The sequence below is a fragment of the Canis lupus genome, chromosome 10 (genome assembly GCF_011100685.1).
Source record: "Canis lupus familiaris isolate Mischka breed German Shepherd chromosome 10, alternate assembly UU_Cfam_GSD_1.0, whole genome shotgun sequence".
Lineage (NCBI taxonomy): Eukaryota > Metazoa > Chordata > Mammalia > Carnivora > Canidae > Canis > Canis lupus.
The window spans coordinates 69,900,334-69,924,569 of NC_049231.1; the positions used below are offsets into that span (position 1 = coordinate 69,900,334).

The window sequence follows — 24,236 nt, forward strand, 5'->3', positions numbered from 1 at the left end:
TGCTGGACGGCCTGCTGCTGCCCGGCGGTGGCCCGGCGGTGGCCTGAGGTGGCCCGGCAGCAGGACGGGGTCTGGCCGCCTCACGGGCCCCCCAGGTAAGTGGCGGTGGCTGTGCCCCACGGGTCCTCGCTCCCCGAGACCCCCTGGGCTCGCTTCTGGCTCCGGGCCTGCTCGCATCTTCCCGGAAGAGGCAGGGGGGACGCAGGCAGAGCCCCCACTGCCCCCAGCGGCGGGCGGCCACGCAGAAGCCCGGTCCCTGCAGGCCCAGGGTGCCCCCCCAGGAAGCCGGCATGACTCCCCCGTGTGCCCCACCTAGCGCTTCCGCACACTTCATTCCCCCGTCCTTAGTCCTGGGGCCCCATGCCAAGCACGCGTGCAGGGCTCTGACCCGGGCCCCCATGTGAGGCCGCCCAAGGCCGGGGCTGCTCCAATGCCCCCCGCAACACGCAAACTGGGCAAAAATGCAGGAATCCCATTTTACCAAATCATTCTCTTTTAAGTATGGGAGTTCCAGTGTCTCAAAAGAAAATGACAACCCGGAGACAAGCATGTGCAAGTAAACCACATAAAGACGCTGGCAGCAAGGCCGTGGGTGGGAAATCACCAGCAAGGGGAACCCCCCCCCCTGCCCCCGAGAGTTCTCTAGTTGTTCCAGAGCCATGGTTCCTGCAACCACCCGGACTGTGCGCTGCGTACGGCCGTCGAAGAGCACAGGGCTGAAGGGCGGGACCCTCAGGTCCCAAACCCACAAGTGCCCCAAGTAGCCGCGTGACCCTCGGCGAGCTCCCGAGCATCTGTGGGCCGCCCTGTCCTCCCCTGTCAAAGCAAACACGGCCCTGGGCCTTCTGTCTTGGGCTTCTACTGCCTCCACGTTGCCTGGTCCTGCACCGCCTAGGAGGGCTTGGGAAGTGCAAGAGAACAAATGAGGCAACGTGATGTTTTTTAAAAAGATTTGAGAGAGAGAGAGAGAGAGAGAGAGAGAACGAGCAGGGAGCGAGGTGGAGAGAGACAGACCCTGCGCTGAGCGTGGAGCCCGATGCGGGCCTTGATCTCACAAGCCTGAGACCACGAGCTGCGCTGAGATGAAGAGTCAGCGACTTGACCCACTGAGCCACCAGGCGGCCCGTCCGACGCGATTTTTGAGTCGCTGTGACCGCACACCTGGCTTAAGGCGTCACCCCCAACAGCTCATCACAGACGTCGGGTGGCTACAGTGCATCTTTTTTTAATTGAACCACTTTCTTTTACTATTTAATTTATTGATTAGAGACTGGGTCGCATCGGCTCGGGACGGCAAGCGCCCCGGGAAGGCGCCGCGGCCACCCCGCAGCCCATCTGGGGAAACCCCCCCTGAAGCCCCCCAGTCTCCCTGCGCCCCGAAGAGATGAGCACAGGCGCCCCCAGGGCCCTCTGGAGTGACAGCAGCCTCCCTCAGACGCGGGGTTGCCCCCACGCCCCGGGCCCGGGCGAGCCGACCTGCGGAGGGCTGGCCTCCTCCCCACGCCCGGGCGGCCCGCGGCTAGCTGGGCTCCTGCACAGGCCCCGGAGTGGGCCATGGAGGGGCGTCTGTGCTCCTGTCCTCTCGCTGGGCGCCCCCAGGGGCACCCCCAGGCCGGTACCCACACGGGGGCTCCTTACCCCGAGGCAGCTCCAGCCCTGCCCGCGGGGGGCTCAGGCAAGAAGCCTCCCCCGTGGCCCGGCCACTGGGCCCCCAACGCCCCACCGAGGAGCTCCTGCTTCTCTCCTTGGCGCCCACAGGCTAAAAGTGGGCAGTGGAGACCGAGAAAACCCCGAGACCTTGCGGCCTTCGAGAGGTGCGATCTGTCCAGGGGCCCGGGACTCCTGCCTCTGGCTCAGGCCACCATCCCAGCGTCCTGGCTCCAGCCCACCTGGGCTCCTTGCTCGCAGGGCCTCTGCTCCTCCTGTCTCTAATCAACAGAGATTAGAGATCCAAATGTCCAAAGACACCCTTGCCCCCTGCCTGGAAGCACCAGCTCGAGGAGGTAAGTGTCCAGGGATGCTTCCGAGGTTCTGGGACCCGCCTCTCTGCAGGGTGGAGAAGGACACGCCTGGGGACACCCCACAGGTTCCTGACAGCATTTGGACAAGAGGACACTTCTCCCAGTTTCTTTGCTGGGGCCACCTCATTTTCTCAGATGTTACTTTGTGTTTATTTTTTTTTAAGATTTTATTTATTCATTCATAGGGAGAGGGAAAGAAATAGGCAGAGACACAGGCAGAGACACAGGCAGAGGGGGAAGCGGGCTCCATTCAAGGAGCCTGATGCAGGACTCGATCCCAGGACCCCGGGGTCACGCCCTGAGCCCAAGGCAGGTGCTCACCGCTGAGCCGCCCGGGGATGCCTCACTCTGTGTCTAGAAGGCTGCACTTCCCTTTGCCTTCTCATTCCAGGAGCTCGTGGAGCCGCTCTCCTTGAGGCTCGGACTGCAGAGAGGCCACCCTAGGGCCCGTCCTCCTCCGCTCCTTCTTCCTGGGCCTGAGCTCTTGGCAGACTCCGAGGAGCGAGGAGGGTGTTGGAGGCCACCCTGGGAGGGAGACAATGAAAGGGGGGGGAGGGGGACCCTGGAGAGCGGCAGGAGGATCCAGACCCGTGCTCTCCACTTCCGGTGAGTGGGGCCCTGGGCACAGAGCCTCCAGCAGAGCCTGAGCGCGGGGTCCGAGCCTCACAGGGTACCGGGTCCACGAGCGAGAAGGTGGCGGCACCAGGAGCCTCCCAGATCCTGGGGTGACCCTGTGAGGAGGGGCCCACAATGACAGCACTAGAGCTCCCTCCCATCACGTAAGGTGGGAGGTCAGGGTGGGAGCAGAGTTGAGGTCAGGAGCGTGTCTTGCCCTCCGGGATGGTGGACCGAGGTTCACGCTGCCCCCGAGGCTCCCCTCAGTCCCCTGGCCACACCACCCGTGTGCACAGCGCTCTACAGAGTGCTTGGCAACAGTCCATTCAGCCCCCGAGTCCTGCCATTAACCACATGAAAGAAAGAAAGCCCAGAAAATGGAGCAGACGCGCTCAGGCTCAGCTGGGGAGTAGGAGGGCAGGATGAAGCCTGCGCTCTCCGACGCCCGGGCCAGGCCCTCTGCGGCACGTCACTGCCACCTGCACCACTGCGCCCGCGGCCGGCCTCTGGGTCACCAGCGGGGCAGGCTCCCCCAGAGCACACACCGCACTATCGCCCAGGTTCCGCAGGCCTGGGAAGGCCTCTGCAGGAAACATCTGGCGGGCCTCCCCTTCCCGGGTGACAGCGCCTGGTGACTCTGCAGGATGCACTGATGGCGGTTTCTGACACCGGCTGTGTGTCCGCTTGAGTGGGCCGTGAAGGCTTAGGTGTTGACAAGAGCCCCGATCATGACCGGGAAGTCAAAACCAAAACGTATAAGTGGTTCCCAGACGGATGGGAAAAATCTACAAACCCGCTAGCGACCCAGAAGCGCTCACGGACTTAAAAAACGGGCACAAGACACGAAGGGACATTTCTCCAAAGAAGACATCGGGCCGGCGACAGGCACGTGCACGGGGCTCGGCAGCGCTGGCGCAGGAAACCATCCAAGCGACCCTGAGCCACCGCGTCACAGCTGCCGAATGGCTGCGAGAGCTCGCGAAGTAGGGGCTGTGGGTGAGGGTGCAGAGGAGGAGGGACCGAGGCGACCTCCTGGGACCCGGGCGACCCCTGTGCAGAAGCGTGAGGCCTCCTCGAAAAGGGAAAAGCAGGGCGACGACCCTACGGCCCGGGAATCGCACTATCGGGTATTTACTTCGAAACTACAGAAGCCCTGATCCCAGGGGTGCATGGCCCCCCGTTTCTCAGCAGCATTATTTGCGACCGGCAGGCGGAGCGGCCGTGCAGGTGTCCCGAGACACGGGCCATGCGGCCCTGGGAAGAGGCCATCCTGGGGCCCACGTGGAGGGAGCCACCGGGCGTGATGCACGGGGAAGTCAGGGACAGGCAGGCAGCCCACGATGTCACTCACACGTGGAATTTAAGAAACAAAACGAATGAACAAAGGAAAAAGGAGACAAACCGAAACCCGGAGAAGGACCTGACCACCAGAGGGGCCTCGGCGCGGGGCGGGCGGGCGGCGGTGGGGTGCCGGGGCGGGCCAGGGGCACGACTGCTGCCCCCGGACTGAGCCCAACGGCGGCCGACTACTCTGGAACCGACGCTTAAAAGTTTTTTTAAATTTTTTTTTAATTTTCATTTATTTATGATAGTCACACACAGAGAGAGAGAGAGAGAGGCAGAGACACAGGCAGAGGGAGAAGCAGGCTCCATGCACCGGGAGCCTGACGTGGGATTCGATCCCGGGTCTCTAGGATCGCGCCCTGGGCCAAAGGCAGGCGCTAAACCGCTGCGCCACCCAGGGATCCCTTAAGTTTTTTAATTAAAAAAAAAAAAAAAATCTAGAAAGAACCATGTTTAAAAAGAGGGATGTATTGTTTCCAAAACTATATGTTTATTTCTGTAGCTGGCATCGCTCCATTTAAATGTTCTCACTGGGGGATCCCTGGGTGGCGCAGAGGTTTGGCGCCTGCCTTTGGCCCAGGGCGTGATCCTGGAGACCCGGGATCGAATCCCACGTCGGGCTCCCTGCATGGAGCCTGCTTCTCCCTCTGCCTGTGTCTCTGCCTCTCTCTCTCTCTCTCTCTCTCTCTCTGTGTGACTATCATAAATAAATAAAAATTTTAAAAAAATAATAAAATAAAATAAAAAAATAAATGTTCTCACTGATGAGGTGGTTTTAACACTCCTGCAGGGTGCCTGGGGGGCTCTGGGGTTGGGCACCTGCCTGCGGCCCACGGCAAGACCCCGGGTCCCGGGATCGAGTCCCTCATCGGGCTCCCCACAGGGAGCCTGCTCCTCCCTCTGCCTGGGTCTCTGCCTCTCTCTCTGGGTCTCTCAGGAATAAATAAATTTAAGAATTTTTTAAAGTGTCCTGCATGTATTATCTAATAAAATATCCATATACTTAAAGGAAACATAAATGCCCACTAAATTGATGTTGTAGCTGTTGCTGTAATACCTATTAGACTGACAAAGTCTTTCCCTTATACTATTGATGGGAATATAAATTAACACAACTTTCCTACACACACACACACACAAACACACACACCCCAAAAGCCTTAAAAATATTCACATGCTTAACAACATGCTATCTTTGACTGGATCCCAGAATGGATAAAGGACATTAATAAGAAAACTAACAAAAACCAAGTAAGTCTGGAGCTTAGTTAATAGTAACGTAACAACGTTAATGTCTTGGGTTTGATGAATATACTCATTTAGGTGAGATAGTATTAGAGGGAGCTGTGTGAAGGGGATATGGGAACTGTACTATTTTGCGACTTTTTTGTAAATCTAAAATCATTTCAAAACGAAAGGTTTATTTTTTAAATGTTCTTTTACCCAAAGACCTCATTTCTAAGATTTTATCTCAAAACTTATCAGAGATGTACGGGGCTCCTGGCCGGCTCAATCAGTACAGCATGCAACTCTGTTTTTTTTTCTTTTCTTTTTTTTTTTTTAAGATTTATTTATTTATTTTAGAGAGACAGAGTGCAAGCAGGGGTGGGGCAGAGGGAGAAGCAGAGGGAAAATCTCAGCTCCCAGCTCCCAGCTGAGCTTGGGGCCTGACATGAGGTTGAACCAACCACCCTAAGATTATGACCTGAGCCGAAACCAAGATTCAGACGTTCCGCTGACTGAGCCACGCAGGTGTCCCAGGCATGCAATTCTTCATCTCAGGGTCACGAGTTCAAGCCTCATGATGGGCATAGAGCTTACCTAGAAAAAATATTTAAAAAACACAACCCAAAAAAATTAAAAAAAACAAAACAAAACAAAAACACAACCCCGGGATCCCTGGGTGGCTCAGCAATTTAGCACCTGCCTTTGGCCCAGCGTGACCCCGGGGTCCCAGGATCGAATCCCACATCAGGCTCCCTGCGGGGGGCCTGCTCCTCCCTCTGCCTGTGTCTCTGCCTCTCTCTCTCTGTGTCTCTCATGAATGGATGAATAAAACCTTTAAAACACACACACACACAACACCTAGCACATTTTTTTAAAAAGCCTAACATATTTTCAAAAAAATGTATCTGAGATACAGATGGACATTTACATACAAAGATACTGCACCACCCGTGATAATCACAAAAATGTGGAAATTATCTACATGTCCTAGAATAGCGGGTTAATCAAATAATGCATCAAGTGATGATAGAACGTGGTCAGAAACAATATTATATTTACTGACATGGAAAATGCTTACAGTAGAAGGTAAAGTGAAAGAATTAAGACACAAAACTATATATTTTTGAATTCAATACATTTTCAAGTCATGTACATAAAGAAGATACGAAATACACTGATAAATAAAATCTTTTAAAAAAGTGGGATGGCTGGGTGGCTCCGTGGTGGAGCGTCTGTCTTCTGCCCAGGGTATGATCCTGGGGTCTCGGGATCGAGTCCCGCGTCGGGCTCCCTGCATGGAGCCTGCTTCTCCCTTGGCCTCTCTCTGTGTCTCATGAATAAATACATAAAATCTTTTTAAAAAAATAGATGATATATTAAAGGTAGTTATTGCCGGGTCATATAGCGAATCTTATTTTCTTCTGAGTACATATGCATATGTCATAAATTTCCTACAAAGAACATGTTTATAATCGGGAAAAAAAGGTATCAAAAAAAACCAAAAAAACAAAAACAAAAACAAAAAAGGTATCAAAATCCCCAATTCACGGCAGCTCCTCAAAAAGTTAAACACAGAATCACTATATGACCCGGGAATCCCGCTCCCGGTAAACACTCGAGGCCGCCGAGGGCTGACGTCCACACTAGCACCTGCACGTGCGTGTCGGTAGCAATATGGTTCGTAACAGCCACCGCGCAGGAACCATCGGAACCACCGCCACCAGGTCATTCTGAAGATCTCCTAACTTGAGGGAAGGAGCGCAGGTGGGGGTCGTGACCTGAGCCTCAGGCAGACGAGTCACCGACTGAGCCCCCGGGTGCCCCAAACTGTACATTTTAAAGGGCGAATTTTGTGGTTTGTGAATTATGATATCTCAAAAAAACAAAAAAAAAAAAAAGAGAGAAAGGAAAATTCCCTTGCCACATGCTCCGTTTCACTGCCCCTCACAATCTTCTTTCACAAAAGCGTTTTCCTTCCTTTTGCGTGGCGCTCAGCTGCTGCTGTCCGTGCCCCCCCCCCCCCGGCCGTGCGGGCCCCGTGGCCGTCCACACAGCGTGGCCCGAGTCCCGAGGCGGCGGCTGTGACTCTCCCCCTGATCGGGTCGTTCCCAGCCGCCCCCGCCCCAGGCCCCAGAGCCAGGCCCCCTTGGCCCCTCGGGGGGGGGGCTCGCCCCAAGCTGCCCCGCACCCTGCCGGAGTCTAGAAGATACACGTTTCCTGAGACTTCGAGTTCAGCAGCTCTGTGGGAACTGATCCGGCGGGCGGGCTGAGACACGGGCGACAGGGCCGCTGTGACCGGGCGCAGGGACGGGCAGGCTCGCGGCCAACGTGGGGGGGCTGGGTGCACCCGTGCCCCTGTGCGGCCCGAGGGGTCGGCTCTGGCTGTCACCCCCCGGCAGGGGGACCGCAGGCCTAGGGCCCCTCCAGACCCCCCGCGAGGATGACACACGGCAGGGGGACGCGGGAAGGCCTGGCACGGCGGCAGGTTGGCCCGTCCCCTGGCCCGGGGGCCGCACGGGGGCACGCTTGGCGCCCTTGGTGCCCGGGGTTCCCGGGCGTCTCTCTGGAGCCCTCATCCTACTGGGCGCCCGAGGCCCCGGGTGGCCTCCCAGGGACACGCTTCCTGCGCGACTGGGCCAAGGGGACAGTGGAGGGAAGAGTCACTGCTGAAGAAGTAAAAGTAGGACGAGGCGAGTGAAGGTGCTCCACGGCCTGAGGCTGTGCGCTGTGCGCTGTGGGCCGCGAACCCGGCCAGAGGCCGCGAGAAGGAGGCGGCTCGGGGAGCCCTGAGGGGGGGGCGGGGGGGGATGCTCCCCTGCTGCTCCAGGCGCCACAGGCCACGGTGAGGAAAGGGAGGCCCGATGCAGGGAACGGAGGGGGCCCTTCCCGCTCTTGCACTTGGGCCGCGGGCACGGCGGCGGGCGGGTAGCGATGGGCAGCAGCACTGCCGTGTAGCCACCTCCGGCCGTGGGCGCAGCAGGCCCCGAGGACGCAGCAGGCCCTAAAGCCGTGGATGCAGCAGGCCCCAAGGACGCAGCAGGCCCTGAGGACGCAGCAGGCCCCAAGGCCGTGGATGCAGCAGGCCCCGAGGACGCAGCAGGCCCCGAGGCCATGGATGCAGCAGGTCCCCGAGGCCATGGGCACAGCAGGCCCCGAGGACTCAACAGGCCCCGAGGCCGTGGACGCAGCAGGTCCCCAAGGCCGTGGGCGCAGCAGGCCCCGAGGACACACCAGGCCCCGAGGATGCAGCAGGCCCCGAGGCCGTGGACGCAGCAGGCCCCATGTACACAGCAGGCCCCGAGGACGCAGCAGGCCCCGAGGCCGTGGACGCAGCAGGTCCCCAAGGCCGCGCCCGCTCGCCCCAGCGGTGCCTCAGCACAACATCCTATTTTACTGCAGTTTCTGCGAAGCCTGGTCCCTGGAGCTTACGTTGTGGAGGCACAGCCTGGGCGAACGGCTGTTCCTAGGGGAGCGCTATTGCTCCCCACCCGAGAGCAGGAGCCCTGCTACGTGTGGGCGGTAAGGGGGGGCCAGGACGGCACGCACAGCTCGCCCTCGTATCTGTGCTCAATTTTAAGACCACGGGAAACTGCTGGGATAAAAGAGCGGCCCCACGATTCATGGGGTGTCCCGAACGCACGGCCTGGGGGCGAGGGCGATGGGGGCGGCGCCCACGTGGGTGGCGGGCGTACACAGGGATCCCTGTTCCATCTTCCTAATTTGCTGTAAACCTAAAAGTGTTCTGAAAAAGAAAAAGGTTTTAGGGGAGGAAGAAGGCACTGCTGCCGTAAAACACGTCTCTAACCCACTGCCTTCCTTCCCTAAAGGCTGGGAGCTCTGCTCATGAAGGGGGAGCACCCGCCGGAGGTCCCGAGCCCACGAGCAGGCAGGAGCCGGGGGGCAGACGGGCAGGAAGGGGCGCCCCAGAGCCCCTGTGCCCCCCCCTCCGCTCAGCGGGCAGCTGCTGGGGCGCCTGCCCCATGTCCCCCGTGGGCAGCTGCTGGACCGGGCGGGACATGGAGACGCCCCCACCCGCCCCCGTTGGCCTTGGGATCCTTGGCCCCAGGCCCCGCGTGCGCCCTTTAGCAGACAGTGTCCTGGCCTGTTTACTTAGCCATAAAATGCGGCCGAGCCGACACCACCCGTCTCCCAGGATGTGATGTGTCACCACGCCACCAAGGACGCCCAGCACAGGGCCAGCCGCCCAGGAGCACGCAGGGGACGTCGTGTGCCGCCCGCGGGCCTGGACCTGCTCAGCCGGCCTGGCCGCCCCAGCGCCCCCAGGACACGGCCAGGGACAGCCCGGCCCGACAGGCACCGCAACCCCACAGGCCCAGGGATGCCTGGGGAGCGAGTCACGGTTCCGGGGCTGCTGTGGAGGAGCGAGGCCTCTGCGCCGCCCCCACCAGCCTCCCCTGAGGCCCGGGCCGCGTTGCCCTCGACGCCCCTGCGCGGCGGTGACCTCGGGGACACGGGGGGACTTTGCCGCGGGCCGGGGTTGACGGAGATCCTTTAACACCCGTCCCCCTGCGACCCCCCCACTGAGGCCCACTCCCAAGGGGGCCGGCGGCACCTTGCCTTGCCCCCTTCCTGGTGCTGCCACAGCCTCGCCCGCCGGGGCCCGTCGGGCCGCGTTCACCCCGGCTCACAGAGCGCAAGGGGCACACGCAGCCCGCGGGCGGCCTTCCCCCCAAGCCCCGCCACCTGGACTTCGGTCCCGGCACGAGGACCCTGCTGTATCACACGCGAGGTGTCGCATGCGGAGAAGAGCCAGGAGCTTCATCGAACATCTAAGGCCCAACATGCCTTGGGCCCAGGGTGACCCCGGGGTCCCGGGATCGAGTCCCGCGTCGGGCTCCCTGCATGGAGCCTGCTCCTCCCTCTGCCTGGGTCTCTGCCTCTCTCTCTCTCTATCTCTCTCTGTGTCCCTCATGAATAAATAAATAAAATCTTAAAAAAAAAGAATCAAATTTCTACTAGTTAAAATTGGCTGGTCTTTCTCTACCCCTCACATGATATTCCTACTAGGAAAAAATAGAAAATTTTATTACGCAGTTTCTTAAAACCACCAGTGGACCAAGCCTCACTCTACCGCTAGCCCGGGATGCAACAGCGCGTGGCTCTGCAAACCTCTGAAATCTTTTCAAAGACTTTTGACAGTGTTATTTTAGTTTATTATTGTTATTCTCCCCCAACAGAAGAAACGTTGCATCGTTTTGTAATCTAACCGCATTTGCGAACATCGACAAGAGGCTGTGTAATGTCTTACGCACGCACACAGCAAAATCATCTATTGTCAACACACAAACGTCCTGGTGGTGTGACACGTCTCCCACCCACTGCCCTCTACCCAGTGTTCCCTTCTCAGATCCATAAATGACCTTCATCTCAGAAACACTCGGCGCTGCCCTTCCCTCACTGATTGGAGCACCCCTGCAGTCGTTCGGGGTGACTCGCAGAGGCAGATCTGGGGACAGGGAGGCCGGGGAGCCTCGAGGGGACAGGCTACCAAAGCAACAGGTACCTGGCCCTGCCCCAGGGAGTGGGCCATCTTCAGGCACCGCAGTGAAGAGGGTGCAGTCTGTCCTCCACCCACCCCTGCTACTCCCTAAAAAACACACTCCTGCCCAAATGCCAGCAGTTTTGTCCTGCCCTCTGGTCATTTAGGTCACCCCGCCCAGGCCTGCCATCCCCAGGGAGTGCCCGTCTCAGAGTCTCCGCTCCACATCTATCTCCGGGGCATCAGGGAGCCATCAGCCAGCTCTCAGGCGGGAAAGTATTCATGCACAAATTCACTTTGATGAACAATGGAATCCAACAGAAATGGAGGGACTGTAGGCTGTGAGGCAGCCGAGGGCTGCGGTGGGGAGGGCTGCCCTGTGAACCTGAGATGAGAGCGTGCCCCAAACCAGGGAGAGTACGGCTAGCCCTGATCAGGATCAGCTCAACAGCATCAGATGCATCCAGAATCACTGAGGTTCCAATAAAATACCTTTCCTAAAAAGTGAAGCTTCCAAAAAATGAAAATAAAAACAAAGTGAAGCTTCCATTGCCAAAACAGTATTTTAATTACTTTAGGGGGAAATCTTGCTAAAATGTGGCCCACGTAGGGCTCCTGGGGGGCTCAGTCAGTCAAGCATCTGCCTTCAGCTCAAGTCATGATCCCAGAGTCCTGGGATCCAGCCGGTCGGGCTCCCCGCTCATGGGAAGTCTTCTCTCTCTCCCTCTCCCCCTCAGCTTGTGCACGCTCTCCTCCTCTCTCTCAAATAAATAAACAAAATCATTTTTTTTAAAAGTGTGAAAAAAAAGCAAATAAAATAAAATTAAAAATCAAAAAAATGTGGCCCACAGTTCCCTGTTGCCTTAAAAACTACCCTTTCCCCGGACACCCGGGGTGGCTCAGTCGGTTAAGCATCTGACTTCAGTTCAGATCATAATCTCAGGGCCCAGCATCAGGCTCCCAGTGGGGAGTGGGGAGTGTGCTGCACCTGCTCCCTCTGCCTTGTTCATGAGCACACTCTCATAAATAAATTAAATAAATAAATAAATAAATAAATCTTTAAAAAACAAACACTGACGTGGTCCTCATTATGAGCATTCCCTGCGGAACAAGACGATAATGTGATCATGTTTCCTGATTGTCCCCCTGGCCTTCCCCACGGCCTTCACTTTCTTGGCATCTACGTGTCTGAGTCTAAAAACTACCTACCAAAAATAATAAAATAAAATAAAATAAAATAAAATAAAATAAAATAAAATAAGTAAAATAAATAAAAACTACCTATCAGCCCCACCTTCCAGCCTTCCAGGCTGTTTCCTCTCATCTGAAGTGGCTGAGAAGTCAGACAGCCACTCTTATTAGAGCAGTGCGCTAAGTAAGGGGCAACAGACGGGAGGCCCTCAGAAGGCTAAAGCACCTGGCTTAGATGCAAGGATTTTGATGGAGCTATTTCTACAGATCCTACTTCCAATAACTCCCAGTTTAGGGCTAAAGTCCAAAGAGAGGGATGCCTGGGTGGCTGGGTTGAGCGTCTGCCTTTGGCCCCGGGCGTAATCCTGGAGTCCCAGGATCGAGTCCCACGTCGGGCTCCCTGCATGGAGCCTACTTTTCTCTCTGCCTCTGTCTGTGTCTCTCATGAATAAAAAATAAAAAATTCTTTAAAAATAAAATAAAGTCCAAAGAGAGATGAGGCTTCAAGACTCAGTCCCACCAGAAGGTTCCTTCCAGATATTTATCACCCACCCTTTGGCTGGTAGGAAGTTTCTATTACTGTGATGCTGACGCAGAACTCCGCGCTTTGCTCTTCTCCGTGTGCTAGTCCCGGCCCTGCCGGGGGAGCGGCGCTGCTGAGCCCCTCGAGGCCCGGGGCCTTGCCTCCCGAGGAGCTTCATCAAGAGGGATGAGGGCACAGCCCTGCGATACCTTACAGGCCTCAACCTCCTGCCCCAGCACTGGGGCGGCACCTGTGACCGTGGCCGCTATATGGCGTGACCACCCGGGACGGTGAAGGGAGACCCCACGGGGAGGGCAGGGCACCAGCAGGCGGACCAGCACCAGGGCACACGCCCGCTGGCACCGTCACGTGCCAGCTCTCCGAGGAACCCAGAGGCTGGTGTCAGGACAGGGCCACCTGGCCTGTGTTTGGAGCTCTTCCGAGCAATGATCTCACTCTGCATTTTTCGCCCCGTGGGTTGTGACCCACTACTGGGTTACGAAATCAGTTTAGTGGGTCACGGCCAGCAATTTTCTTTAAAAAGTAAATAGAACAGAAGATATCCAAGTGCATCGCACACAACGAGGGGGTTATCTTTATAAAACTTTTGCTTCGGTTTCACTTATCTGTGTGTCGGTGTGTGGGGCGGTTGGGACAGGAGATAGATTTCTCACAGGGAGCGGTGGTCAAGGAAGTTTGGGACGCAGTAACCGAAGAGCACGCACGCATCCTGCGGCTCATCTCCCCGGGACCCGTCTCTGCTACCGCCCACCTCTGATGAGAGGTCCACAGGACTCTTCAAGGTCCTCAGGTGGCGGCACCTGGAAGGCAAGGTCGGTTGGTCGGTCGGGAAGCCTCCTTGGACGGAGCGGGGCGGGCTGCGGCACGAGCAGGGGCAGGGAGGGCGCAGCAAGGCTGGAAGGAGAGGCGTGGGCAACGTGGGCAACGGGCGGGGGGGACGAGGCGGGGGACCTGTGGGCCGGAGCTGCAGACGCCGCCTTCCTGGGGGCAGGCTAGGGGCTGAGGTTAGAGCTGCCGGGGAGGAAAGCTGGTCTGCCTCCAAGCACCCCCTTGCAAAGTTACCTGTGACCCTGGGTGGGAGTGGGGGGTCAGGCCTGGTGCCCCCCTCTCTCAGGGATAGTGCCTGCTTTTCTTTTGCCAATTTAAATTTAACTTTCAGTTAACTATTAAAATGAAAAATTCAATTCCTCAGTTATAGTAGCCACATCCTGGCCCCCCGACAGCCACATGTGGCTGGCGGCCCGCCTACGGTGCGGCGCAGAACGTTCCCACCAAAGCAGCAGCGTCTACTGGACAGACACATTCTGGGTTTTTTTTTAAGATTTTATTTATTTATTCACGAGAGACCCAGAGAGAGGCAGAGACACAGGCAGGGGGAAAAGCAGGCTCCCTGTAGGGAGCCCGATGCGGGACTCGATCCTGGGTCTCCAGGATGACCCCCTGGGCCGAAGGCAGGTGCTGAACCGCTGAGCCCCCCGGGCTGCCCTGGACAGACACATTCTAGAACGAGCAAATGCTCCGCTCATTCTAGGCGCCTCCCCCCAGGAATCCAACAGCTTCTGTTACGTCTGTTAAACCTGCAGGTCTAAGTGTCTCTGGAGACGTAGCGGAATGACTTAAATTCTTACCAAAGGGCAACGGGCGATATGAACAGAATGAAGAAAGCCAGAGTCTAAGAAGCCATCGACGGGAGGCCGCGCATAGGACGGAGGGACGTCAGACGATAAGACGCGGCCCTGGCCACGCGAGCTGCCTGGGGGTCCAGAGAATGAGGATAAGCTCCTCTATCGGGGGATGTGGAAAACCTTGAGAACTGGGAGGAAGTGACCCACAGTCATTACTCATCTTCAAGTGAGTCCGTTCCCAGCAGCCGTCAGCAAGGGGGCTCGACCCCAGGAGTAAGCGCTTCTCCCCTTGTAGGAAGGGAGCAGGAAGAGTGGGCGCAGGCCTTCCCGGGGGGACGCCCGTCCTTGGCCCTCCTCCGCTCCCTGCACTTGCTTTACCACTAGGTCCAGGCCTCCAGCTCCTTCACGCCAATGACTCCCCGAGAAATAACACCCGCGCGGGCCTAGGGGCTCCAGTGCTAACTGGTCATCGCTACCAGGAGCCTCCCGCAGCAGGCCCAGGAGAACCCGAGCCGTCCGCGGCCCCCTGGCCCCCTCCTGTGTTCTGGTTTCTGGCTCATCCTCCACTTGCTCACTCCATCATCCAGGTCAGCACCCGTGAGTCACCCCAGACTCCTCCCCCTCCTTCCTTGCTCCCCACCCAAGGTCGCCACGTCCGGGCCACCTCTCCACTCTGCCACGACTCTGCCCAGCTCGGACCCTCTCCAGCCCTCACCTTCACAGGGCCCAGCCACCGGTCTTCCTGCTTCCAGTCACGACCACCCCCAGCCCAGTGGTTCTTAACCATAGATGAGCAACAGGTCACTTGGAGAGGCATTTAAAATCGAGATTCTGACTCAGTAGGTCTGGCCAGGTGGAGCACGTGTATTTTGCAAAAGTGCCCCAGGTGGCTGTGATGCGTGTCCTTCATTAAGAACCACTGCCTCCTCCCCCTCCTCCTCCTCCTTCTTATTAATAACAACAAAAACAACAATTAACATTTTTTTGTGCGCTCACATGTCCTGCCTCATGTAATCTTCATGACAACCTTGTGAGGTAGGAGCTATCATCTACTCCCATTTTACAGTCGTTGAAACTGAGGCGCAGAAGTCCCACGGCTAGTGACGGGAGGACCAGAACACGACCCTCCACTCCTTGCCACTCTGCTCTCTACACCACTGCTCCCTCCTGAACACCCTCCAAAGACCGTTCCAGAAAAAGCTGGAAGGGGCACCTGCGTGGTTCAGTCAGTGAAACATCTGACTCTTGATTTCGACCCAAGTCATGATCTCAGGCTCGAGCAATGGAGCCGGGTGCTGGGTTCCACATGCTGAGCCAGGAGTCTGCTTGAGACTCTCTCTCCCTCTGCCCCTGCCCCCTCCTCATTCACAAGCACGCACGCTCTCTCTCTAAAATAAATAAATCTTAAAAAAAAAAAAAGATACGAACTTACACACTCATGATTTCCCTGTCTATCCAATCTCCCACCGCAGCTTCTTAACACCATAAGAAATATCTTGATCAGGAGGGTGGCAATAGAGTAGACACATTATAAAAATTCCCTAAGAAGGATGCTTAGGACTTCTGACTTCACTGTATGTTCACTACTCCTCGGTAAAAAAAAAAAAAAAAAAAAAAAAAAAAAAAAAAAATCCTGAAAAAAGTCACTTAGGAAATAAAAAGAAAGAAGAAAAAAGAAAAGAAAGAACCAAGCAAATGTGAAATAGGTAAAAACATGCATGCACAGAAGAAGCTAGAAAGAAGCGATCACAGTGTTGGAGATTATGAAGAATTCTTTCTGGAATAACACATTAAAAAACAGATTAGGAGAAGATCCCCAGGGCTCATCCACAGGGAAATCCTTAGAGGAGACCAGGCTTGGAGAGGGCACGGCCTGGAGGCAGGGTTGCCTGCAAGATGGACAGGAAAACGCCGGCGCGGGCGGGCTGGGCGACAGCGGGGAGCATAGGGCTACGCATTCTAGAGACACAGGAGCTCTGAGGGTCCACAGGACTGTCTTTGGGTCAGAGACTGTGGAATGGCCCACGTGGAGGTCCGCGGTAGTGAGGGGCTTCTTCCTTGAAGAGGCCATGTGATTTCTACACCAAGAAGAAAGTCCAGCCCCATGAAGTCTGGGTCCCGGTATGTTTGGTGCTTATGAATGCAAAGGACTCCACTGGGATCTCCCATGTTTCCAGCTCCACTATGCAGTCCAAGGGAGAGGACGTGGCACCTTGATTTTGAAGTCGACCTTAAAAGACCAAAGAAAACTCGGAGAAAGAGTCCGACGACATATACCTCACACTAGCGCCCATTAAGATACATTTGGAGAAAATGTGATCAAAACAGAAGGAACTGGTGTACAACAGACAATTCCCTGGAAAAGACCAGAGAGGCCTAGAGCACACCCAGAGCAGACCCAGGCATACGGGGAAAAGTCCTGCAAGACGGAGTCAGCATGTCAGACCTTGAGGCTAAGGACGGATATCTTAGTCATTAGTTAGTAGGAAAAAAGAATTTAATCCTTAACTCTTACAATTCACCAAAATATGACAAATTCCACCTAGATTAAGAATTAAATGTAAATTTCTTTAAAAAAAGAAACCATTTGGTGTCCCTGGGTGGCTCAGCAGTTTAGTGCTGCCTTTGGCCCCGGGAGTGATTCTGGAGTCCCAGGATCGAGTCCCACGTCGGGCTCCCCGCATGGAGCCTGCTTCTCCCTCTGCCTGTGTCTCTGCCTCTCTCTCTCTATGTGTGTCTCTCATGAATAAATAAATAAAAACATTAAAAAAATAAACCATTTTTAAATAAATAAATAAATAAATAAATAAATAAATAAATAAATAAATAAATAAACCAACCATTTAAGTATTGAGAATTTGTATAAATATATAATTTAGCAGCAGAGAAAAGCTTTCTAGCTCTTCCCCTAAGCGGCCTAAGGTGAAAACCTCTGAAAATGGTTCACTATTCACTTGACCCAGAAAACCCTACAAAATCAAGAAATAAATAGGTTCAAATCTTCACGTCCACTTTAAGAACACGCGTGAAGCTGCCCGGGCCATCAAGGACACGCATATCTGAAACGCCACCAAGTATCTGGAAGATGTCACTTTGCAGCAGCCGTGTGCGCCATTCCATCGCTACAGTGTTGAGTTGGGAGGTGGGCCCAGGCCAAGCAGCGGGCTGGGCACAGGGTCGGTGGCCCAAGAAGAGTGGTGAATTTTTACTGCACGTGCTTAAAAATGCGGATCGTAATGCAGAACTTAAGGGTTTACGTGTAGATTCTCTGGTCACTGAGCACATCCAGGTGAACAAAGGCCCCAGGATGCGGCGTAGAACTCACAGGGCTCATGGTCAGATTAACCCAATCACGAGCTCTCCCTGCCACGTCGAGACGATCCTTACTGAAAAGGAGCTGATTGCTCCTACACCAGGCTGCACAGAAGAAAAAGATATTCCAGAAGAAACCGAAGAAACGGAAACATATGGCCCAGGAGTGGATTCTGCGTAGAGTAAGTGGAACATAACAAAACAAAACCCTTGTAAGCCTGACACAAAGGCAGAGACATGCTTAGCCTAGAGATCCAAATACCAAGGAGTCTTCGGCCCCAGGAACCTCCATCAGCAACCCCACGGAGAACTGTGACCGTCCCTGCCCGTCCCCCACCCCAGCTCTCACGTATTCCAGATTCTGGCTCTCTCCACCTGCTCCGTCTGCCGCCCAGGTCAGTACCCCTGAGCCACCCAGCTCCTCCCATGCCTTCCTCCTTCCTCACCTGGAAGCTTACCACTTCTTGGCCACCTCTCCATCCTGCATCAATCTGCCGGCTTGATCCTCTCCGGCCTGGCCCTGACTGGAGGCCTCCTCCCGCCACCGTTACCAGCTCGAGGACCGCCCATGGGCCTCTCGGTTCCTCGTCACTGCCACACTGGCCCAGTGGTTTAGAAAGCCTATAAAGACCACCTTGATTGCGTGCACATTTTACCTTTGTGAATGCTTAAATAGCAAACAAACCTAAATGGCAAATGACAATCTAGGATAAAATATTTGTTATAGGGGATCCCTGGGTGGCTCAGCGGTTTGGCACCTGCCTTTGGCCCAGGGCGTGATCCTGGAGTCCCAGGATCGAGTCCTGCGTCGGGCTCCCTGCATGGAGCCTGCTTCTCCCTCCTCCTGTGTCTCGCCTCTCTCTCTCTATCATGAATGAATAAATTAAATAAATAAATAAATAATAAATATTTGTTATATAAAAAAGGCAAAGACTTAATAGCTTGAATATGTATCAAGTTCTCTTTTAAAGCAAAAGGACAAAAAAAGAATAAGCCACACTAAATAATGAAATACTGCACAAACGAAATGAAAAAAAGAACATACCAAATAGAAAACTAAATAAAGCACATAATCAATTCTTCTAAAGAGAATTACCAATAACTAATTGGCCTGTAAAAAAAGAATCCAAGTAATAAAAAAACAATTTAAAAAAAAAGCAGAAAAAAAAAACAAAAATTAAAAAAAAGCAGAATGGGCAGCCCGGGGGACTTAGGGGTTTGGCACCACCTTCCACCCAGGGCGTGATTCTGGGTCCCGGGATCGAGTTCCACGTTCGGCTCCCTGCAGGGAGCCTGCTTCTCCCTTTGCCTGGTCTCTGCCTCTCTCTGTGTATGTCTCTCATGAATAAATAAATAAAATCTATAAATAAATAAATAAATAAATAAATAAATAAATAAATAAAATATAATAGCAACAATGAAATACTATTTTTGCTTATCAAATTTTCAATTTTTAAAAAAGCAATATCTAATATTGGGAAAGATATAGTCAAAGAGATGTTCTCATAGGGCTGGCGGTTAAGAGTCTAAGTTGGTATATCCTTTCTGGAAGGCGATTGGGGAATATGAAAATTGTTCAAAGTGTGCATATTTTTTGATCTAACAATTCTACTTCAAAGTCTTGAAGTCTTGTATCCTAAGGATACAAATAAGATGTCCAGAAAGAATCATGTATAAGCCCTAACTGTTAGTAACCGAAGGGGACACTAAGGGATTAGTTAAGTCATGGTAGGTACACAGGGAAATACTACAGACCCAGGGGAAGTTTATTTATTGTCAAGGACCATCGTGTACAACGTATTGCTAAGTATGAAAAGCAAGTCACAGAACAGCACGTATGATTGGAGCCCGTCTACGTCGTGGAGTGCATGCGTGCACATGCATGACATACACACAGAAAAAAGATCTTCAGGCATGTAACCAAAATAGCAATAGTACATACCTCTGACTAGTATTATTAGTGTGGTTTCTTACTTTCTTGTTTGTTCTTTGTGCTCCCCATTTTAAGAGAGACACGGCGGGGGGATCCCTGGGTGGCTCAGCGGTTTAGCACCTGCTTTTGGCCCAGGGCGTGACCCCGGGGTCCCGGAATCGAGTCCCACGTCAGGTTCCCTGCATGGAGCCTGTTTCTCCCTCTGCCTGTGTCTCTACCTCTCTCTCCTCTCTGTGTCTATCATGAATGAATAAATAAAAACTTAAAAAAAAAAAAAAGAGAGAGAGAGACACGGCGGTGTGATACGCCCCCCCCCCCCATCTGCCTGCTGGGGAATCCCTGCCCGGGGTCCTCGTTCGACTCAGCATCTCCTTCCCTTACAGGTAACACGTGTGGGGTTGCTTACGCCGCTGCTTAACTTTTCAAACGTAACCTTGTCTCCTCAATTCTCTAGACCGCGGTAGGCCGGTGTCCTACAGTGCCTAGGACACAGCAGATTCTTCGTAAACGGCCCAAGACAGGACCTATCACCTCTGCTCCCCAGGTGTGGCACCGAGGCTGCGTGTTGTGGGCCACCTGTCCATCCTGTCCCACCGGAGATGCTTTCTGTTGCTGCTCATTACTGCTGAGTGACGGGGCTGTTTGTTTAAAGCCCAGGTTACTGCGCCCACACCCAGAGGCAAAGCCAGTCCCGTGGCATCCTGTAATTAAGGAACCAATAGGTGTTTCCTCTAGTGCGAAGCTGGCTTTGATCCAACAGGTCCCTGCCCACCTCTTCCGCCACCTGCACCCCATTTACAACTTCCCGCCCTGGCTGTGGGAGGCCTCCTTTGGAAAAGCACCCCCCTCATCAAAACTGTGGGCCTGTTCAGGAGTCCTGCGTCCCTGGTTCCCACGTCTGACTCCCCGCTGCTCCTTGGGCTCCCGAGGGACCAGCGCGCTCTCGTTCTCGAATGTAGGCAAACCTGCTGCCCACGCAGTCCAGCCTACGGGCCAAGAGACTGAAAGAGCCCTGGGAGACAGGTCGCCGCAGGCAGGACTCCGGGTGTTATGCAGATTCACTAAGTTAACTGTCGGGTGGCCCATAAGCTCTCTAACCAGTACTCACTTTGGTTAAATCGCCTGGAGAAAAACAATACAAAAGGCGTCAGAAATGGGAGAGTTAGAATCCGGGAGAAAAGCACAAGGGATTGCTTTGTCCCCTCCCTGTATGAATACAAGCAACCCCTGGTGCTCCCGAGGTTGCAGGAGGCGGGACGGGGAGAGGTCCCGCTGTGCCTCCCGCTGTGCCTCCTGCTGTGCCTCCTACAACCTCGGGGGCGAGTGAGGGGCCGTGGGGAGCCTGGGCTGGGAGCTTACGGCCCCTTGCCTCGGCCTCCTCATCGGCAAAATGGGGTAACAGGGATCCTGCCTCCGACTTCCAGTGAGGATTTAGTGAGTTAACGGATATAAAGCACTTAGAATAGCTGCAGGCTACAAGCCAGTAAGACACAAGCGTCTGCCACTGTTCACAGAAGGAGTCACACGGTGACACGTGTATGCTGGCGCCGGTGCCCTTCTGTGGCTGAGGGTTTCTCGGCCGCGACACTACCACAGGCGGGACTAGATCACTCTGGTGAGCGCCGCGGGACGTCTAGCAGCATCCCCGGCCTCTCCCTACCTATTTGCCACTAGTATTCCCTTAACCCTCCCACATGCCCATTTTGTGACAACCAAAAAAATCCCAAACATTGCTAATTGTCCCCTGCTAGTGGGGTTGGGGCAAATTGGCCCCTTTCAGAGCCACAGACAGGGTCCTATAAAAGCCAGTGTCATGGGGCACCCAGCTGCCTCAGTCAGTAGAGCACAGACTCTTCTGTTTGGGGGCGGGGGGCGGGGGGCGCAGAGAGAGAATCCTAAGCAGGGTCCACGCCCAACACAGTCCGTTGTGGGGCTCAGACTCGTGACCCTGAGATCATGACGTGAGCCCAAATTAAGAGTTGGACACTCAACCTACTGAACCACCCAGGGACCCCTAGAGCACCTGACTCTTGATCTCGGGGTCATGAATCCAAGCCCCACATTAGGGGTAGAGGTGACTTAAAAAAAACAAAGCAGTGTTAGGGAGAAGCTATGCCACACTCTGAGCAGGCCTGGACGTCCCACAAGAAGGCCCCGTGGGGCCTGATGTGGGAGCTGCAGGTGGGGGGCTGAACAGGCCAGTTCTGCGTCCCCAGGTGGCTGCCGTTTTCTCTCCCTGCAGGTGCAATGGGACACTGGGGCCCGCTCTCGTTGGGAGGGACCTCACCCCTGAGGAACTAAGAGGCCACAGAGGAAAGGCAGGGCAGGAGCTGACTTCTCCGGCAGCTTGGGTCTGTGGCCTTAATTAGAGAGAGCCCTGCAGATCCCAGAGGGGAGGAAGCCAGATAGGACTCAGACCTAAAGTCTTAGCCACCCCGGAGAAAATGCCCTCACCCCGTAAGGCCTGAGGGCACAGGAGCCTCCGCAGCCCCTTTGTTCTCAGAAAACACACTCCTCTTTTCAAAAAATAACCTCCTGACCATTTAAAGCTTAACATGCACTTAACTTGACCCAGGAGTCACTAGGAATGTATCCGACAGCTGTGTTAGCACAGGTGCCTGTGGTTGCAGGCTTGGGACCTCACTGCCTGGTTCAAATCCCAGACCTACCACCTACCGGGTATGTGAGTATAGAAAAGTTACTCACCTCCGTGTGACCTAATTCCATCGTCCGTGAGGCAGGGGCGATAATAAGGCCTATGTCGTTGGACTATTCCAAGGGCTATGTGACTTCCTACACGTGAAGAAGAATGTCTGTGGTCAACAAATGTTAGCCATCGTGATGTTCGTTGTGCCCTTAGCTGGTAATAGAGCTAAAAACTTGGAAATTTATGCCAATCAACTGGTTACTGGTGCCCAGCATGTGGCACATCTATTCTAGAGAGTACTGGGCATCATTAAAAGAAATGAAGTTGACACAGATCTACTTAAATAACAGAACTCACTTAATAAGATCAAATTGCTAAATAAAGAACCGAACACGTTGCAGGTAAGTATATATAATTTGGGATTATTTGTATGTAAAAAGAACTCTACAGAAATGGATACGTGTCTTTATCTGCATAGAAAACCAAGCTTTAGTTCCTAGAAGTCCACTGGATGTTCACGGTGAGCTTCCACTGTGCCCACAGGAAGCTTGCTCCAGGTACGTCTGGGATCTCCGAACAGAGCAGGTCTGCGAAGCCGGCGGGGCCCGCGTCTAAGAGCCCCTCTGCCACCCACGGGCAGCCAGGGATCTCGCAGCCGGCTCCCTGTGTCCCCCAGCTTGGTCCCACCCTGCGGCCACCGCTCCCCGGGCTCCTCCTCCTGCTGCCCAGGGGTCTGCTGTAGGCGAGGTGGGACTCCGGAGACCACAGGCCTTTCCCGGTCTCCGACGGGAGCTCTGCCGAGGGCTGGGGGCCTCATCACGCCGCCTGAAATCCTTCCGTCTTCTTCAGTCTGTGCGAGAGACTCCTTTTCTTCAATGAGCGATTCCACAAACCCTCCCGTTCTCCCAAGTGCGTAAGCTTTTGGCACGCAAAGCCCAGAGACACCCGAAACTTGATTCCGTTTTCTAATCTGGGGAGCTAGTCCAGGAGCAAGTGAGCTCCAAGACTGTGAGAGTGGGAAAGGGGAAAGTCGAAGGGGAAGAAAGAGATCAGCTTCTCAAATACTGCGCCAGCCGCACACACGCGGAGATGCGGAGTACAAAGTCTGAACGTTCCCACCGAGGACTTAACAGTGACTACAAGTAGGGTGAGCCTTCAAGAGGGAGAGGGGCTAGCAGGAGAGATTTACCTTTTCGTGTATTTTTTTTTAAGATTTATTTATTTATTTGTTCATTCATTTATTCATTTATTTATTTATTATAGACAGAGAGAGAGAGAGGCAGAGACACAGGAGGAGGGAGAAGCCGGCTCCATGCCGGGAGCCCGACGTGAGACTTGATCCCGGGTCTCCAGGGTCGCGCCCTGGGCCAAAGGCAGGCGCTAAACCGCTGAGCCACCTGGGCATCCCCTTTAAAAAATATTTTACGTATGGGCTGCCCAGGTGGCCCAGCCAGTTAGTGCCGCTATCAGCCCAGGGTGTGATCCTGGGGACCCGGGGTCGAGTCCCATGTCAGGCTCCCTGCGTGGAGCCTGCTTCTCCCTCGGCCTGTGTCTCTGCCTCTCTCTGTGTGTCTCTCATGAATAAATAAAATCTTAAAAAAATATATATATATAATGTATATATTTTAAAGATTTATATATTACATATTTATAAATATAAATATATATTATGTATATAATAAATATTAATATATATTTATATATTTATATATAATATATACTAAAGATTTTATTTATTTATAAATAAATATATATATATTTTTTTTACTTATTTGAGAGAATGAGTGAGGGGGAGAGAGAGAGAGAGAGAAGGAGCACGAGCAGGTGCAGAGGGAGAAGCAGGCTCCCCACTGAGCAGGGAGCCGGATGCGGGGCTTGATCCGGGACCCCGGGGTCAGGACTGAGCCCCCCAACTGCCCCTCCCTTATGTATTCCTAAGCGGCCTTTCTGTTTTAACGCCGCAGCTCTACTCAGTACCGCTGTGCAATCCGCTGTGTTAAATATGTAAGTACACGCGCATTTCCCCCGCAGGCTGGAGCCGAGCCCACCGGTGGGCACACCCCGGGGATGCAGTGGCGCGAAGGCTCGAGACCTGCCAGGAAGACGCCTTCCCAAGGCAGGAGCAAGCGCGATGAGCCGCCGGCGCCAGAGCTTGGCTCAGCGGAGACAGGGAGGAGTGGGGAGCCGAGGTAGTAGCTGTGACGTGGGGCGAAGCCCCAGGCTCTGCGAGGCAGCGGGGGTGCGAGCAGCCCAGCCCGACGGGCTCCCAGCAGGCGG

General features: G+C 54.5%; 1 protein-coding gene and 2 long non-coding RNA genes across 13 annotated transcripts in view; 1 reads left to right on the forward strand and 2 right to left on the reverse strand.

Annotated features, from left to right (window-relative positions):
- The first annotated feature begins 12,859 nt into the window (after positions 1-12,859).
- On the forward strand, positions 12,860-15,665 carry LOC119873713. Its single transcript, XR_005366237.1, has 3 exons — positions 12,860-13,254; positions 14,026-14,654; positions 15,134-15,665. It is a non-coding gene; the product is annotated as an uncharacterized LOC119873713 (long non-coding RNA).
- Positions 15,666-16,858: 1,193 nt separating this feature from the next.
- On the reverse strand, positions 16,859-18,588 carry LOC119873714. 2 transcript variants are annotated; one of them, XR_005366288.1, is made up of 2 exons: positions 17,826-18,588; positions 16,859-17,484 (listed from the first exon to the last, which is right to left on the reverse strand). It is a non-coding gene; the product is annotated as an uncharacterized LOC119873714 (long non-coding RNA). The 2 variants fall into 2 exon arrangements; XR_005366287.1 differs by having other exon boundaries at positions 16,859-17,552.
- A 996-nt stretch (positions 18,589-19,584) lies between these two features.
- The window catches only part of LOC106559441, a 65,808-nt gene continuing 61,156 nt past the window's right edge, over positions 19,585-24,236 (reverse strand). For 4 of the 10 annotated variants that reach the window (XR_005366277.1, XR_005366283.1, XR_005366263.1 and 1 more), the window contains one exon: positions 22,355-22,824. Coding sequence is in view for 1 of the 10 variants with exons in the window: in XM_038551518.1 (XP_038407446.1) it covers positions 19,840-20,013; positions 20,421-20,434; positions 22,019-22,105 (275 nt within the window). In the remaining 9 variants the exon portion in view is untranslated. Of the gene's footprint in view, positions 20,435-22,018; positions 22,106-22,354; positions 22,825-24,236 lie in introns of those variants that run through there. The other 6 variants (XR_005366278.1, XR_005366285.1, XR_005366243.1 and 3 more) reach the window with 3 other exon arrangements.